Here is a 19,187-nt window from a genome sequence, read left to right as displayed (position 1 = left end):
CTTGTTCCCTGAAGCCCTAAAAGATGATAAACTGTAGCCGAGGCCAAGCTGCTGCTTTGGGCTGAGAATTTTATTGACGAGGAGGGCTCCATCCTTCTCCCTCCACCCGGAAGAGGCAGCTTGAAGCAGCTGACACTGGGCTGCTCCCTGTGATGGACGGCAGTGGATGCTCCCACCTCTTAAGTCCAGGGCTTGTGGTAAGACCCATCACACCACCTTGTTGATGATGACGCCTAGTTCTTCGATTTCACACTGAACTTCATCACCCTTCTGCAACAGCAGGCCATGAGGACATCAGCCCTTTGGTCTCCGAGGCCTGGATTTCTCAAGGCTGCCAGGGATTCTGGGTGTGTGTGCCCTTTCCTCCTTTCAGTCAACCTACCTTGAGAAAGACTGGAGGCTTCCTGAATACACCAACACCTGGGGGCGTCCCAGTCAGGATGACATCCCCTGGGTAAAGAGTCACGAACCTGGGGCAAATGGGACAGGTGAGACCAGGGGCTGAGATGGCCACAGCCAAGATTGGAAGGCTCAGCTCAACCTCAGGTGGGTGTGTGAGGTAGGGCCCCATCCCACTTACTGGGAGACCCAGGCTATCAGCTCTTCTGTCTTAAACACCATCTGGTTGGTGTTGCTGCTCTGGACCACTTCCCCATTGACTCGGCAGCAGATCTTTAAGTTGTGTGGATCTGAAAAATGCAAAAGCACCACGCTGGGGTTGTTTTCTCTCAAACCCCTCCCTTTACTCAAAGCAAATGCAGAGGGAGGCTTTGTGACTTCCCAAATGAAAGGCCTGTCTGCTGGTCTTCTTGCGTCTACCACCTAGCAGAGTATCTGCCTGGGTGAGTTTAGGAGGGCCTGTCCCAGACCCTCAGTTGGGAGAGAAAAAATGGCTGTTTTTGCCTTAAATGGCCATCTGTCCACAGCAGAGGCTGACAGCTGCAGATACAGAAGTGACTTGGTATCTGTATAGGCAGGGGCACTGAAGCCTCCTGCATCTGACGGCAGGGGACAGCTTACCTGTACTAGTGCCCTATTAAGCACTTTTATTATTTTTTTTGCCGTACACACTCACACTCCTTAGAGCAGCTGGAACAGTTTCACTTCACTGATGGCTGGCTACATCAGGTGGTGTAAAGCTGGACCGCATGGACACACCCCCACCTAGATGGCTGTCTGCCCTCCTAATCACGGGCTTTCCTCTTGTTCACTCTGCCCTTGCTGCTTATAACCAGTGCTGCCCTGTTAACACTGGCTGCAGAGGTCCTGATCTTCCTTACTGTGGAAAAGGTGTACAGGCTTTTGACAGCCACTTTCTGATGCTCAACACCTAACTTTTGGTTCTTTCCAACTTAAAGATGCTCCTGGATAGTGGCAGCTAGAGGAAGTCCTACCTCTGCAGTGAGGGACATGAAGGACGCCTGTGAAACTCGTGGCCTAGGCTGACTTGCTCTCTAAGGAGTCAGCAAAAGGCAACTCCATCCTCCCAACTTCCTGAGTGCTGCTTTTCATTTACTCTGATGCATCCATGCAAGAGCAGGAAGAGTCACCACATGGGTTATCTCAAGACCTACCTGCTATACTGTCCTTGGTCACCAAGGCAGGGCCCAGGGGGCAGAAGGTGTCAAAGGTTTTTCCCAGCAGCCACTGCTTTCCATTGCGTCTCATTTGCCAGTCACGAGCACTTACATCATGAGCCACAGTGAAGCCGGCTACGTGAGCCATGGCATCTGTGGCCTTTAGGGGACAGGGGATTTGGCCAGATTGGAAGTTAGATCATCACGGTGACACCAACCCCCATGACAAAGCCTTTATCCCATGTTAGTAGCCAGAACTAGCCAAAGATGGGCAAGGAATAAGGCTGGGAGCAGGTAGTTGTCAACCATCTCCCAATGCCACAGACCACTGGCAACTCCTCTTCCACCGTACCTTGATGTGCTTGCCTTTCCTTCCAATGATCACAGCCAGCTCCACCTCCCAGTCCACCTCCTGTAAAGAAAGCAGCAGTGGGCTGCCTGGCTCCATTCCCATGCTGAGGGGTATGCACCACCCTGCCTCAGGCCCTGGGTCTCTAACAGTGGGGAGTGGCTGTGGGCCCACATCTGTGTTCACCATGAGCCAGATGTAGCGAAGGAGGGGGAAGTGTGGCTTGTAGATCCATAATCCTCGAGCACTGGCAGGTAATACCACTCCATGCAGGCACAGCTCTCCACTGTGACTGCAGAAGGCAAGAGGAGTCTGGGCACTGAATTTACAAGTGACTTGATGCACTTGCTCTTGATTCAAAAAAGGGTGAATACCAAGTAATAACAGCTAGCCCTACTGCACGCCAATAGCATTCTACATGCTTTCAGGTATTAACTCATTTAAATGAAAAGAAATGGGCATGGCCACAGAAAAAGGAAAACATGCTCAGCCTTTCCCATAATCTGCAAAGTACAACTATAAAACAGATACAACCTAGCCTTTCACACTGGTTGCTCGTTCTAATGGTAACAACCAGTTGATCTGAGCACCCCGACACCTGATCTTGGTCTCTAGGATTGCTTCCCACTAGACAGAACTAGGTTTCTTAGGGGAAATGGCAAATTCCAGGTCTGAGACAGAATACAAGATAAGCCTGGAATATCTTGGCCAGAAAGCAAGGGAAGTACTCAAAAAGTGACAGGGATGGGGCCAACTTGGAGCCCCCCACTGGCCAAATTGAGAGCATTTGAATATCAAAAAAGAATGTTAGTGACAGATTACAACATACTGGGTAAAAATAAAAATCAGAAATACACCCTGCTAGGGACAGGAGTATAAAAAGGGAGGCAGCTTTTCTTCACAGGATGCCAGCTAATAAGAGTAGAAGGCGGCATGACAGAAAAATCACCTTTTTCTAACCCCTAATACATACAATGATGGATTCAGGTGAGGATCCCTGAATGAAAAGCTATGTGGCAATAAGAATAGTCACAGGTTCTCAAATTACTACCCTATAGACTGCTTAATTACCACAGTGAAATGCACCTTTCCAACGAAGAGATCGTGAACATCAAGTAAACCAAGTGATCAAACGGCCTCTCAATGGGGTGTGATGCACATCTGTTGGTACAGACTGCATTCATATCATGAACAGGGTTAGTGCCCTTATAAAAGAGATTCTTGCCCTTCTACCATGTGAGGAAACTGCAAAAAGACAGTAGTCCATGAACCAAGCACCAAATGTATCAGCACCTTGATCCTGGACTTCCCAGCCTCCAGAACTGTGAGAAATTCGTTGTTTATAAGCCACCCAGTCTGTGATATTCTGTTACAGCAGTCCAAATGAACTATGTAAAATCCTTGACAAAAACATTTAAATCTAATCATGAGGAAACCGACAAATCCAGAGTGCGGGATATGCTAAGAGAACTTGTCAGGATTCTTCAAAAAATCAGTGTCATGAAAGCTAGAAAATGGCAGGGGGACTGTTTGCTATCAGAAATCACCAAACTATGGCCCACAGGCCGGATCCAGTTCACTGCCTGCTTTTATAAAGTTTTCCTGGAACACAGCCATATTCACTCATTTATGTATCAGCCACGGCTGCTTTTCCATGACAGTGGCAAAGCTGAGTTGTTGCAACAGACACTCTATAGCATTCAGAGTCTATTATTTGCTAACTGGCCCTCTGAGAAAGTCTGTGGATCCCTGTTTAGATTAAAAGCACTAAAGAGACATAGCCAAGTACAGTGTGTGGCCTTGACTAACCCTGGTTCAACAAAAAATAAAACCGTACCCAAATTAGAAATCCTCTTTGGAGGCAATTGAGAATATTCCCAATTGGACCATATAATGGGTATTATGTTAATTTTCTTAGTGGTGATAGTGGCTATTATGGTCATGCAGGACACTGCTTACTCTTAGAAGATGCATGCTAAATTTTATTATTTTTCTACAATTAAGGTGCACTATTTTTGTAACCAGTAAAAGATATGTTAATTCCTTTTTCTCCTGAGACCAGCCTTCCACTGTATAGTCCCCAGTAGTATCTGCTTAATACACTAAGCAACAGGCAGCTTCTTTAGGCATCCTGAGTGCTGAGCACCCATGCGCTGGGCCCCGGTGACTGGGGAGGGCAGTGAGGAAGGAAGCACTGACCTGGCTCTCGGGTGGGAGGATGACCTCGTCGTAGGGCCCCACGATGGAACTGGCAAACTTGCTGAAGATGATGGGCTCCTTGGGCACAGGAACGTTCTGCTCTTTGCAGTGGTCCACATAATTCATTCCCACACACACCACCTTGTCTGGCCGTGTGACAGGGGCCAGAAAGGTCACCTCTGACCGTGGTAGGACTGGCAACTGGGCAGCCAGAGCTCTGCAGAGACAAGAGCAGAAGAGAGGGACTGATTGGGAGCAGGCCAGCAACCCTTGGGCGAGCTGGGCAGGTACTGCAGCAGCCACAAGTTTTGCTCTTTAAAGGGGCGCCTGGGTGGCTCAGATGGTCATCCGTCCAACTCTTTTTCAGCTCAGGTCATGACCTCATGGTTCTTGAGTTCAAGCCCTGCAATGGGCTCCACACTCACAACTGGAGCCTGCTTGAGATTCTCTCTCTCCCTTTCTCTGCCCCTCCCTTGCTCTTGGGCATAATCTCTCAAATAAACAAACTTACAATTATATACTTCTAGATCTATAAACCATCACAATCAATGTGGAAATCAAACCCAGCTATTGTCCCTTGGTATCAGAACACTTTATTTTTATCTATGTTGATTTCCTTTCCCCTATTAGGTAATACACGTCATGTAAGGAATTCAAAAGGTGCAAATGGGAAGAATGGAAAGGCCTCTCTTCTCCCCTTCTCCTAGTCACCCTGCTCCAACCTTGGACACAGCTACTGTGTCCTGTGTAGCTCTTCACGGCTGCTCTATGTATACTCTGCTCCTCCCGTCCTTTTTTTAGGCAAATGACACCAAATACATTTTTAAAAATACATGTATTTTTTAGGGGCACCTGGGTTGCTCAGTTAAGCGTCCAACTCTTGATTTCAGCTTAGGTCATGATCTCACGATTCATGAGTTCAAGCCCCACGTTGGGCTCTGTACTGACAGTGCAGAGCCTGCTTGGGATTCTGTCTCTCTCTCTCTCTCTCTCTCTCTGCCCCTCTACTATTTGCATGCATGCATGCATGTGCACTCTCTCTCAAACTCAAAAATAAATAAATACATATTTTTGGAGATCTCTCCATAACAGTATATACTTTCCCCTCTTTTTTCATATGGCTGTATATACCTGCACAATACAGATACACCCAATTACCTGATGAGGGATACAGAAGTAGTTTCTTTCTTTTTTAAAATTTTTAAAATGTTTTATTATTTATTTTTTGAGAGGGAGAGAGAAAGAGAGACCGAGTGTAAGCAAGGGAGGGGCAGAGGGAGAGGGAGACACAGAATCCAAAGGAAGCTCCAGGCTCTGAGCTGTCAGCACAGAGCCCGACGTGGGGCTCCAACTCACAAACTGTGAGATCACGACCTCAGCCGAAGTCGGACGCTTAACCCACTGAGCCACCCAGGCGCCCCTGTAGTTTCTAATCTTGCAAGACTGTGACAGTATAGGAAGCATACCGTCACCAACGCTGTGTGCTGCCAAACGTCTGTATTTTGCCGGTTTAATATGTAAAAATAATAACTCAAAGTGGTTCTCAATTAATTTCATCAGATTCCACACGGATCCTGGCTTTGGGGAAGTCCCTACCTAATCTAGCCCCAACCCAAGAACTATCTTTAAGAACACCTCTTTGCAGTCCTCTCTCCTTCAAGGAGCCAAGAGTCCAGACCTTCCCTCCCCTCCCTACCCCCCTCCTAGGTCCCAGACTCCTCAGGCAGCCAGGAACTTAATACCCTGGGGAAGGCAAGTGTGATGAAGCAGTTTTGGCTCCACCACCAAATGTGTGGCTTTGGGATAGTTAATCACCATCCCTGGGCCTGAGGATGTTGTCATACAAGATTTCTAAGACTCTTCACTAAGAGAACAGGTGAGAAAGGAAAGGTAGAGTTACCCTGCTCACTTGCAAAAAAGTTACTAGCTGGTTGTTTCCCAGGGCAGGAATGGGTGGAACGAGAAAGAGGGTAGCAGGACAGCCATTGTAGGGCTATGCTGCCTGTTGATTTACCTTCTTGCCACCGAGAGAGTGGCCTCTCCCTGCTCCAGGAACTCCATCATTGTCTTGGGCAGTGTGGGGTCAAAGGCGTTGAGGTTAATGACCCCCCCACCATTCCCTGATTCCAGGCCCAGGTGAGGTCCCATCAGGTGGGGTGCCTGGAACTGCACCAGTCTCATATTTCTGGAGGGTTGAAAGGGCCACTTCTGAGCCTGCAGCAAAGCTGTGAGCAACCTTCTACAAGAGACCAGCATCAGAACCTGTGAAGAAAAAATTAGGTCCTAGGGGACAGAGGGAGCTAAAACCACCATCAAGATCCACAAAGTTCCCTGAGCTGCAGCCCAAGCCCTTTTGCCCACCAGCCATTCCTAGAAGTAGTCTGCATTTATTAGTTATTTCACTGTTACATTTTATAAGGTGACTGGTTTTTTTTCTCAATTCAATGCATGTAATGAAGCATTTCTAGAAGAGTGACCACTTCATGCCAGGCACTAATCTAGATAGGAGGGATTCCAGTGTTCCTTCAACCAGTGCTTTCTAGAGGTTTACACTGTACCTGGCACATCTCTGAGGCACTGGACAAACAGTATAGATCAGACACATTCAGTCCTGCCGTCCTGCTGTCAGGATATTAACAATGACGTTGTAAGTAAGATCCAGCAATTGGGACCACTGTTGTAAAGACCAAGGGTCCTGCCTTTGTCTAGTTTCTTGAAGTGATACTGAGCTGAGCTGGGCTGGCCTTAAAATAAGCAGGACTAGAAATTAGTTAAGAGTGGGGCACAGCATGGGCAAGTGACCACTGGTAAAACTGGCTTCACAGCTATCATAGGCAAATTTTTAAATGCCAGTTTGATCCTATTAACCTCCTAGTGAAAATGCTTTCCACTGCTCACATTACCAAGCTAAACCCCCTACTAGGCTATCCCAGCCTTCTAGAAGCAACTCCCATGAGCCTCTCCAGACAGTAATTATTTAGTTTCTCCTGCTGAAGTACAGGCTACCTGAGGGAAGAGACTGCAGACAAAGGGCAGGGTCAAAGCCTGACAGGCATCATTGGGCTGTCTCCTCTCTGGGTTCTAAGACTACATCTGTCCTTTTCACTGCTTTTTCATAGCATTGTGACTGGCACACAGAAGGCTCTACACTGCTCTCTGTTGAATGAACAAATGCCAGAAGCAGGGGCTTGACTTTTCACTACTTGGGAAAGCTTGGTGATTGTCAATATGGCTATGTCTTCCTTTCTCAAATCACTTAGAAGGTATCAACAGGGCTCAGGTCCTGTTTTGAGTTCCAGGCTTTACTCAGAGGCAAACCCCATTCTCCTGTTTTGTTTTTAATCTAAGTCTGGCCTTCATTCCAAACAGTCTCTGCCCTGCATGGGCCCTTGCTTTAAAAAGTAGCCCTTAAGGGGCGCCTGGGTGGCTCGGTCGGTTAAGCGCCCGACTTCGGCTCAGGTCATGATCTCGCGGTCCATGAGTTCGAGCCCCACGTCGGGCTCTGTGCTGACAGCTCAGAGCCTGGAGTCTGTTTCAGATTCTGTGTCTCCCTCTCTCTGACCCTCCCCCGTTCATGCTCTGTCTCTGTCTCAAAAATAAATAAACGTTAAAAAAAAAAAAAGAAAAAAAAAGTAGCCCTTTATGCTCAGTCATGTGGAGGTGGACCCAGACTCCTGGTCCTCACCCTGATGACTCAATTTGCCACCTTCAGTTAAAGATTCATTAGACCCAGGTCACTGATCTGACTACTGTCATGGCCAATAAGTTTGGCCAGAAAACAAGGAGCTTTGAAACTTCTGCCCTCCTGTCTTATACAACCATGCTACTGTCAAAAATGTATTCAAGCCAAAATGCATGCACTCAGATCTCCACACACTGAAAAAATAGTAACCGCTCCTGCTGAATGCCAGGTGTTAAGTGCTTTACCTATAATATCTGATTTAATTCTCTTGACAGTTATGGAAGATAGGTACTGTTAGCCCCATTTTACAAATGAAAAAACGAAGGCTTAGTAAGATGAAGGGGTTTTCCCAAGTTCCCAGGGAGAGAAAATAGCTGGGACTTGAATCCAAGTCCAGGTGACACTGAAATTCTTGGCTTGGGCTAACGTGTCCTAGAGATGAGTGGAGGTTAGATCTCCAACAGATCTCCTAGAGCCCCATGGACACCCTGTCTGCTATCAGCCAGGGAAAACTTGGGTCACATTCTGGCTGCTGCTTCAGGAATAAGGCTGGTCATCTGCTCCCCAAGATAACCCCAGGCCCCACTGACTATGACCTTCCCACATGACAGGCATATTCAGGCTCTCATTCCACCCTACAGCAATCCCCTCAGGCACAAGGTCCCATTTTACAAAAGGGGACACTGAGGCGTAAAGAAATCATCTGCCAAAGTACCAGTTAGAAAGTGGCCCCCGTGCTTCTGCGGTAATCACGATGCAACAGGGCACGAGCTCAGTTCAACCCTGGAAAAGTGTCCTTAAGCAAAGAGGCAGAGATTCGAGGCAGAAACAGCACAAGCATCACAGCCTGAGAGACGCGGGCCCTGTCCCGCCACCCACTCGCTCGGCACCCTGAACCAGTCCCCCAGCTTGGTCCCTGGCACTCAGCGGGCACTCACGACGGCCCACCCCACCCGTGTGGTCAGAGGGATGGGGGGGGGGCCCGGTCCAGTCCTGACCCCAGCGGGAGACCTGGAGGGAGGCTGAGACCGGCCCGCCCCCCACCCCAACCTACCTGGCCGCGGCGGCGGGTCTTGCCGGGCTCCCTGAGCTGTCGGGCTAGGGCTCACCGAGCTGGGGGCCGAGGTCAGCGGGCGCCTAGACACCTGCAGCGCGTTTCGGAAACAGCGACCGGCGGGGAACTGCGGGGACAACACGCCAGGCTGCTTCACTAAGTAAGACTTTTGCACAAGCGGGCGCTGCCTAGTGACGCCAGAGAACAACAGCCAATAGAAGGGCGCCTCATTCCGACCCGGAAGCCAAGCCACGGAGGGGGCGGGCCTAGCGCTAGGGGGCAGGTTGTCTTTCACGGGTTCCTTCAGGCGTCTGGGCAGGTCCCGACGCAGGTGAGGCCGACCGCCTCCGTTCCGCTCCCCCTCCCCCCACCCCGGGCGGACACTCCTGGTCAGCGCGCCCTGCAACTGCACGAAAACGACAGAGAGGGCTTCCTGAAATTTTGTGCCCTAGGCGCCTCGCTGGCCTCACCTGCGTCGGGCCCTGCTTCTAGGCCAGGCACCGTTCTGATTGTTGGGCAAAGTGTGGTGGAGGAGACCAAATGATGGCGTGCTGGTTCACAACAACGAATACTTTTGTCTTCTGATTCTGACATATCACAGAGAAGAGGAGGGATGATTGCACCCACTTTACATATGGGAAACCCGAGGCGGAAGTGTTTTGCTCAAGGTGACACAGGAGTGTGAGTAGTGGAACCAGCATTTTTGACCCCAAGTGCAGTCCTTTACTGCCATTCTCAAGCAGCCCTGTCTTCACACGCATTGTGCTGGGCCTAGGGCAGGATAGCGGGAGGCATAACCTCCAGCATCAGAGAACAGGCATTCTCGTGTAGAGGTGTTTTAATTACACAGGCAGTTACAATCCGGCTCTGTAGGCCTCTGGCATATGAAGACATATTAAGTGGTCTGGGCAAGATGCCCAAGACTTAATCAAGGACCAGATCATCAAGGGCTTTACTCGTCCCACGAAGGAGTCTGAGCCTTATCTAAGCACACGGGACATGTCACACACAGGGTTAGACTTGCATTTGAGAACTTTTGCTCTGGCCACTCCTCCAAGGCAAATGAGTGCAGTGGGGCAGGTGGCTTGGTGTGTGGCAGAGACCGTGAGAATCCAGACATGTTTAGAAGGTAGAACAGACAGCTCTTGATGATGCCAGGAAGTGGAAGTGAAGGCGGAAGAAGGTCTCAGGCCAACTCCTAGGTTTCTGGCTGGTAAGTGGCAGTGCCATTATGGCGACAGGGGTCCTCCATTCTGGAGGGGCAGCAGGTCTAGGGAGAGGATGATGAGCTCAGTGTTTGGATGGGTTGTATTTAATGTGCCTGTGACACATTCAAGGAGGCAATGCAGGGTGGACGTGGAGACACAGGTCTTAGAACTTGGGGTTCTAGTCTAGCTTGAAGGTAGAGGTCAGCATACAGAGAGAAACGGGACTTGTGAGGGTAAGTGTGATCAGGAGGAACGTGGTAAAGAGAGTCTGATATAACCCCCAGTCAGAAGACCCATCAGGTAAGGATCAGCCAGAAAGACTGAAGGGAAACAGGGAGACGGGAACATACAACTTAGGCAAAATTTGGGGACTGCACCTCCGAAATGCCAAGGAGACGACTTCTGCTTCTGGACAAGATGAAATAGGTGATGTTATTAAAGACCATGATCAAAAAGATGAGAGAATACTATGAACAAAGCTACACACATAAATTTTACAACCTTGATGAAATGGAGCAATTCCTTAAAACAGCCTGTCACAATTCACCCAAAATGAAATAGATAATTTGGATAGCACTGTATCTGTTAAGGAAATTGAATTTGTAACTTAAAAAGTCCTGAGGGGCACCTGGGTGGCTCAGTTGGTTAAGCGGCTGACTCTTGATTTGGGCTCAGGTCATGATCTCACTGTTCCTGAGTTCAAGCCCCACATTGGGTTCTGCTCTGGGATCCTGGGAGCACAAAGCCTCTCTCGGATTCTCTCTCTCCTTCCCTTTCTCTACGCATGCTCACTCTCTCTCAAAATAAATAAACAACAAAACTCCTAAAAAAGAAAGATCTAGTCCCAGATGGTTTCATTGGAGAATTCTACCAAATGTTTAAAGAATGAACAGCAATTCCACATAATCTATTTCAGAAAATTGAATAGGAAGGAACATGTCTCAATTCATTTTATGAAGCTAGTATTACCCTGATACCAGAAAACAAAGACAGTACAAAAAAGGAAACCACAGGGGCGCCTGGGTGGCTCAGTCGGTTAAGCGGCCGACTTCGGCTCAGGTCATGATCTCACGGTCCGTGAGTTCGAGCCCCGCGTCGGGCTCTGTGCTGACAGCTCAGAGCCTGAAGCCTGTTTCAGATTCTGTGTCTCCCTCTCTCTGACCCTCCCCCGTTCATGCTCTGTCTCTCTCTGTCTCAAAAATAAATAAACGTTAAAAAAAAAATTAAAAAAAAAAAAAAGGAAACCACAAAGCAATATATCTCATGAATACAGATGTAAAAGTCCTTAACCAAATATTAGCAAATCTAAGTCAGCAATATATGAAGATAATTTTCTACCATGACCAAATGGTTTATTGCAGGAATACAAGGCACATTCAATATCCAAACACTAAATATAATTCACCAGGTTAATAAGCTAAAGAAAAAAAATCACCAAGTCATACCAATTAATGTAGAAAAATCCAACAAAATCCAACACCCATTCATGAAACATACTCTCAAAACTGAGAAGGGAACTTCTTCAACTTGATAAAGAACATTTACCAAAAAGCCTACAGTTAATATGGTTAATGGTGAAAAATTGAATGCTTTCCCCTCAAGACTGAGAACAAGGAAAGAACGCCGGTTCCTACCCCTCTTATTCATCATAGTACCGCAAATTCTAGCTAGTACAATAAGGCAATTGAAAGGAAATAAAAAATGTATAGATTGGAAGGGAAGAAATAAAACGATCTCTTTTTGCAGATGGTATTGTTGTCTTCATAGAAAATCCACAGTGGGGGGAAAAAACCCTCCTGGAAATAATAAGTGAATCCAGCAAGTTTACAGAGTACAAGATCAACATACAAAAATCAACTGTATTTCGGTACACTAGCAATGAAAATGTGTATCCTGAAATTAAAAATATAATACTATTTGCTCAAATAAAAATAAATACTTAGGTGCAAATCTAACTAAACACGTACAGGACTTGTGTGCTGAAAACTATAAAACACTGACAAAAGAAATCAAAGATCAGCATAAGTAATGAGATATATACCCTGCCCACAGATTGGAAGACCCAACACAGTAAAGATGTTAATTCTCCACAAACTGATATACAAATGTAACACAATTCCTACCAAAATCCAATCACAATTTTTTCTACATAAAGACAAGACTATTCTAAAATTTACACTGAAAGGCAAAGGAACTAGAATAGCTAAAACAAATAGCTAACTTTTCAAAAGAAGAATAAAGTGAGAATAATCAGTCGACCTGACTTCAAGACTTATTATGTGGTTATTGTAATTAAGATTGTGTGATATTGGCAGAGGGATAGACAGATCAATGGACTCACAGAAATATATCCAGCTGGTTTTGAGAAAGATACAAAAGCAATTCAATGGAGGAAAGATAGTCCTTCCAACGAACGGTGCTGGAGCAACTGTACATCCATGATCTTATATAAAATTTAACTCAAAATGGATCACAGATTTAAATTTAAAATGTAAAATTATCAAGCTTTTATTATCTTATTTTTTTTTAATTTTTTTTTAATATTTATTTTTTTGAGACAGAGAGAGACAGAGCATGAACGGGGGAGGGTCAGAGAGAGAGAGACACAGAATCTGAAACAGGCTCCAGGCTCTGAGCTGTCAGCACGGAGCCCGACGCGGGGCTCGAACTCACGGACCGTGAGATCATGACCTGAGCCAAAGTCGGCCGCTTAACCGACCGAGCTACCCAGGCGCCCCTCTTATTTTTTTCAAGTTTATTTTTTATTTTGAGAGAGAGAGAGGGAAGAGAGAATGAGTGGGGGAGGGGCAGAGAGAAAGAGAGGGTGAGCCCAAGCAGGCTCCGGGCTGTCAGTGTAGATACCGACACAGGACTTGATCCCACGAACCGTGAGATCATGACCTGAGCCAATACCAAGAATTGGATGCTCAACTGACTGATTCATCCAGGTGCCCCTAAGATTATCAAGCTTTTAGAAGAAAATATAGGAGAAAATCTTTGAGACATATGGCTTAGTGAAAGGTTCTTAGACATTACCTGAAAAGCTTAATACAGGAAAAAAAAAAAGTAGTGGACTTCATCATAATTAAAACCTCTTACTCTGCAAAAGGATGTTAAGTGGGTGAAAGAACAAGCTACAGACAGGGTGAAAATATTTGCAAACTACATAGCTGACAACGCACATTAGGATATATAAAAAACCCACAGACTTGTCGAATCACTATGTTGTATACCTGAAACTAATGTAAAATAGTGTCAACTATACTTCAGTTAAAAAAGAAAAAAGAAAACCCCTCAAAAATCAACAGAAAAAAAACAAGCAATGGATAAAGGACATGAAGAGATGTTTCACTGGAAGCTATACAAATGGCATATGATCACATGAAAAGATGTTCAATATCTCTATAGAAATTAGGGGGATGTAAATTAAGACCATGATGAGATATCACCGCACAATTATTAGAACAGTTGAAAAAATAGTGACAATACCAAATGCTGGGGAGGATGCAGATAACTGGATTTCTTATACATTGCTGACAGGAATGTCAAATGCCATAGCCACTCTAGAAAATAGTTTGGTTGTTTCTTAAAAAAAACTAAACATGCACTTACCATATGGCCCAGAAACTGTAGTCCTGGGCATTTATCCCAGAGAAATAAAATTCTATACATGATTGTTCATAGCAGTTTTATTTGTAATAGCTAAAACCATGGAAACAACCAAAATCTTTTACAGTAGGTGAATGGTTAAACAAAATGTGGTACATCCATACTATGAAATACTACTTGTCAATAAAAAGGAAACAACTTTGGATATCCACAATAACTTGGACGGATCTCAAGGGCATTGTGCTGAGTGAAAAAGGCCAATCTCCAAAGGTCACATTCTGTATGACACCATTTATAGAACATCTCAAGATTACAGAGATGGAAAACAGATTAATGGTTGCTAGGGGTTACTGATGGGGGTTTTGGTATTCCGTGCAAGCGAGAGAAAAAAAAATCTTTTTTTAAGCCACTGTTATTTTGGATCCCTGTTACTTGCAGTCACACACAGTCTGAACTGATAAGTCTCCTGTCACTCTACACTTTTTTGAATTTCCTCCTCCATCTCAGTCCCTTTCAAACTCACCCTCCTCCACACACCCTATAGATGATGGCATCGCTCAAAGCATGATCCTTACTGCTCTTCTCCTCACTCAGTAGGATCCCTAAGCAATCTTTTTCATGCTTGATGGTTTCATTATCACCACAGAAATAAGTCTCACATGAATCCTATTGGACATCTCCATTTTGATGTCTCAAAAGCACCGTAAACAACACGTCCAAGACTGAACTTACGATTTTTCCACATCAAACATGGTCTTCTTCTCTATTTCAGGGGATGTCATGACAAGCTGTCCAGCTGAACAGCTCCCAAACCAGAATTCAGTCTTTGCCCTTCCCTCACTCTCACTTTCATTTCCAATTCATCTTCATGTCCCAGCAACATTACCTTCCCAAATCTGAGTTGTTAGACTTCTTATCCCAGGTCAAGCCACTATTATATCCTACCTGGCTGCGTTCCTACTGTGCCTTTCTGACAGATTTTAAAACATGTTCACAAATTGTTTAACACTCCTTCCATCCATAAGTGGTATCTAATTTTCATCCATCTAATTTTCTGTGAGCTGAACTTAGTGACTCACTTCTACTAAATACAGTGCAGTGGATGATCCTGCCTGACTGCCAAGGTCAGTGTATTACTCTGCTTAGGCTGCCATAACAGTAGGTGGTTTAAAGAACACGCGTTCGTTTTCTCAGTTTTGAAGGCTGGAAATCGGAGATTAAGGTGTTGGCAGGTTGGGTTCTTCTGAGGCCTCTCTCATTGGCCTGCAGATGACCACCTTCTTGCTGGCTCTTCACACGGTCGTCCCTCTGTGTATGCACCCCTAGTGTCTGTGTGACTAAATTTCCTCTTTTTATGAGGACACCAGTCACACTGGATTAGGGCCCACCCTAACAGCCTCATTTTAACTTAACCACCTCTTTAAAAGACTTATCTTCAAATACAGTCACATTCTGAAGTACTAGGGGTTGGGACGTCAACCTATGAATTTTGGGGGGACACAATTCAGCCTATAACAGCTAGGCAATAAAAGGTGGTACAGCCTCTTTTTGGCTCTCTCTCTCTCAACAGCATATCAGTCTAGGTCCAATCAGGAAAGAAATCACACGGGAATTTGATCAGACTTAAGTTTAGTATAGGAAGTATTAACTAGAACAGGGGATTGGAGTCGTGAGGGATTGCCCAGTATGACTCTAAAGAATATAAAAGTAATAACGGATATAAGAAGTCAAACCCTTAAGACTCGAGGAAGCACCCTAGGAAGAAACCTGCCAAGGCTGGGATTCCCCCCACTCCCCTTGTTGGAGATGGCAGAGATGTTTAGAGCTGTGCTGGTGAAACCTACTAGAAATCTGGAGCTCACTTGAAATCCAAGCTTTAGGGTACTGGCAACATTTTACTGGAAGCTCTCTGTTACAAAGCCAACTGACGAAGGGAGTGCCAAGGGAGGTTGCTGGCCACCAGAGCTTCTGGGACCAGGTACTGCAGGAGCTGGGCACTGGGGAAGTGGGGAATGCTGTAGGATCCTGCTGCTGAAGAAGTCTGCAGGAGCTGGTCTAGTGAGAATGCTGAAAACAGGAAGCAGAATCCTTTCTTCCTAGAATGTCTCTCCAGTGCCCTCTGTAGACAATGCTTTAGTGTCAGCTGGCAAGGAGAAAATATTTAAAGTGCCTGGATCCATTTGTACAGAATAGGCAAAAAAAAAAAAAAAAAAAAGGTGAATCTAGAGCTGACAAGCAATAAATAGGTAACTGGCACAGTCCAGCCCTTTGACTACTCTGCTTCCAGATGTACCCCCTGACACATATTTGATTTCTGTACATCAACAAAATAACTCTCGATTTCTATCTAATATGAGGTTACTCTTCTTAGGAGTGAAGAAGTTCTCACCCTTTCCCCAGGGGTCAAGGTACCCATCACTCACTATGTTAATCATTGCTCAATTTAGTAAAAGTCCCCTGTTAGAATATTCTGTTGCCTAAGTTTCTCACAACTTGTGGATAAAGGAAAATTGGGAAGGAGAAACAAATGGTTAGCATATCCAAACATATCAAATAGAAAATAAGCAAAACTTTTCACAGAATTATAACAAACAATCCTAAAATTTGTATGGAACCACGAAAGATCTTGAATAGCCAAAGCAATTTTGAAAAAGAAAAACAAAACTAGAGGTGTCATAATTCCAGATTTGAAGTTATATAACAAAGCTGTAGTAATCAAAACAGTATGGTACTGGCACAAAAACAGATCCATGGATCAATGGGAATAGAACAGAAAACCCAGAAATAAACCCACAATTTTATGGCCAATTAATCTTTGACAAAGGAGGGATGAATATACAATGGGGAAAAACAGTCTCTTCAATAACTGGTGTTGAGAAAACTGGTCAGCCACATGCAAAAGAATGAAACCGACCACTCTTTTACCATCCACAAAAGTAAACTCAAAATGGATTAAAGACCTAAATGTGAGACCTGAAGCCATAAAAATCCTAGAAGAGAGGATAGGCGGTAATGTCTCTTGACATGAGCCATAGCAACACTTAAAAACAAATTTTTTTTATGTTTATTTTTGAGAGGAAGAGAGACAGAGTGTGAGTTGGGGAGAAGCAGAGAGAGGGAGACACAGAATGTGAAGCAGGCTCCAGGCTCTGAGATGTCAGCACAGAGACCGACACACGCGCTCGAACTCATGAACTGTGAGATCGTGACCTGAGCCAAAGTTGGATGCTTAACTGACTGAGCCACCCAGATGCTCTGCAACATTTTTTTTACATATGTCTCCTGAGGCAAAGGAAACAAAGGCAAATATAAACTACGGGGACTACATCAAAATAAAAAGTTTCTGCACAACAAAGGAAACAATCAACAAAACTAAAAGGCAACATAGTGAATGAGAGAAGACATTTACAAATGATATATCTGATAAAGAGTTAATATCCAAAATATACAAAGAACTGATATAACTCAGTACCCAAAAAACAAATAATCCAATTAAAAAACGGGCAGAAGACATGAACAGACATTTCTCCACAGAAGACATACAGATGGCCAGTGGACACATCAAAAGATGTTTAACATCACTCATCATGAGGGAAATGCAAACCAAAACCACAATGACCTATATCACCTCACACCTTTCAGAACGGTTAAAATCAAAAACACAAGAAATAATAAGTGTTGGTGAGTATATGGAGAAAAAAGAATCTTCATGCATTGTTGGTGGGAATGCAAACTGGTGCAGCCGTTATGGAAAACAGTATGGAGGTTCCCCCCCAAAAATTAAAAATAGAACTACCCTATGATCCAGTAATCACACTATTGAGTATTTATCCAAAAAATACAGAAACACCAATTCAAAGGGATATATGCATCCCCATGTTTACCACATTATTTACAATAGCCAAACTATGGAAACAGCCCAAGTGTCCATTGACAGATGAAAAGATAAAGAAGATGTGGTATATACATGATGAAATATTATTCAGCCATAAGAAAAAATGAAATCTTGCTATTTGCAACAACATGGATAGAGTTAGTCAGCAATCAGTCAGAGAAAGACAAATATCATACGATCTCATTCATATATAGGATTAAATAAAACAAACAAATGAATAAAAGAAAAACAAAAGAGAGCAACAAACCAACAAACAGATTCTTAATTATAAAGAACAAACTTATGGTTACCAAAGGGGAGGTGGATGAGGGGATGGGAGGAATACAGGATGAAGATTAAAAACTATACTTATGATGAAAAAAAATTAAAATGATTAAAAAATCAATGAAAACAAACAAAAAAGCAGCCAAACTACTACAGTTCTCCTTTCTGTAATTTGTCACAAGGCTGTAACCGATACTGATAGCTTTCTTCTTTCACTGCACCCTCTGTATTTCCCCTGCCCTCAGTGAGAACCTTAACTGCTCGGGGTTCACACCTAGAGGAGTGACTTAAACTCTCATTCCCAAAATGTTTGAGCCCTCATGGTCCTGCCTTTTTTGGTTTCTGTAGTTTTTCATTAACCTTTACTATTGCTGTATTTTTCATTAAACTTTACTACTAATACGTGTCTTGTGAGGGCAAATCTCTGTGCCTTCTGTGATGCAGAAGGTCCAAGGTAATCTACTTGCCACTAGGTAGCTAGCTGGTGCCCACAAGGAGTGGTGCCATATCAAGGATTAACACTGGTCTCTGCTGTTGGCAGACTGGGCACTTAGCAATAGTGTTAGGTCAGTCTTGGTAAGGGTAAGTGCACATTGCTGAGACCATGCATGGACCCTATTCCTGCCAGCCTGTTCATGGGCCCATTGAGCAAGCACTAGGGTGGGGAGAGAGGCTAACTAACAAGAGTACGTTAGTAAGTATCCATGTTTCCCACCTATTGTTGTGCTCCTGTGCAATGGATGCCTTTTGGTGGGCATTCACATGTACACTAATATCTTCATAGTCTATGTCCTTTCAGAGAGGTCCATCCCCATAACTCTTCTCCAGACTTACCTGTCTTCAATTGTGACAGTAATTTTATGTGTCAATTTGGCTTGGCCACGGTGCCCAGAAATTTGGTCAAACATTATTCTGTATGTTTCTGTGAGAGTGTTCTTTGGATGAAATTAACATTTTTAAAAACGTTTATTTATTTTGAGAGAGAGAGGGCATGAGTGGGGAGAGGGCAGAGGGAGAGACAGAGACAGAGACAGAGAGACAGAGAATCCCAAGCAGGCTTTGTGCTTGGAGCCCTACACGGGGCTCAATCTGATGAACTGTGAGATCATGACCTCTCATTTCATGACCTGAGCTGAAATCAAGAGCTGGATGCTTAACCAACTGAGCCACCCAAGCGCTCCAAAATTAACATTTTTTTTCAGCAAGATATATTTTTTTAACTTAAATTTTAGTTAACATACAGTGAAATATTGGTTTCATAAAATTAGCATTTATATCAGTGGAATTTGGGTAAAGCATATTGCTTTCATAATGTGCATGTGCCATGTCCAATCCATTGAAGGCCTTAAC

At 44.6% G+C, this 19,187-nt stretch overlaps 1 protein-coding gene across 3 annotated transcripts; it reads right to left on the bottom strand.

The window, feature by feature from the left end:
- Positions 1 to 52: 52 nt before the first annotated feature.
- Positions 53 to 9,020, bottom strand: LOC124504026 (fumarylacetoacetate hydrolase domain-containing protein 2A). Of its 3 annotated transcripts, none has more exons than XM_047069298.1 (8): positions 8,862 to 9,020; positions 6,140 to 6,408; positions 4,126 to 4,342; positions 1,930 to 1,989; positions 1,575 to 1,737; positions 581 to 689; positions 383 to 470; positions 53 to 270 (listed from the first exon to the last, which is right to left on the bottom strand). In XM_047069298.1, exons 2-8 carry the CDS (start codon positions 6,379 to 6,381, stop codon positions 208 to 210), a joined length of 942 nt encoding a protein of 313 aa, XP_046925254.1. In that variant the 5' UTR covers positions 6,382 to 6,408; positions 8,862 to 9,020; the 3' UTR covers positions 53 to 207. The 3 variants fall into 3 exon arrangements, with proteins under 3 accessions (XP_046925254.1, XP_046925253.1, XP_046925255.1); XM_047069297.1 differs by having other exon boundaries at positions 6,140 to 6,387; XM_047069299.1 differs by having other exon boundaries at positions 6,140 to 6,364.
- Between the last annotated feature and the right edge of the window lie 10,167 nt (positions 9,021 to 19,187).

This window comes from Lynx rufus, unplaced genomic scaffold (genome assembly GCF_022079265.1).
Source record: "Lynx rufus isolate CCGP_SWC_20201006 ecotype Redwood Valley unplaced genomic scaffold, mLynRuf1.p SCAF_8, whole genome shotgun sequence".
NCBI lineage: Eukaryota > Metazoa > Chordata > Mammalia > Carnivora > Felidae > Lynx > Lynx rufus.
Note: the sequence above shows the minus strand (reverse complement) of the source record. Positions and strands in the feature narration are given on the sequence as shown.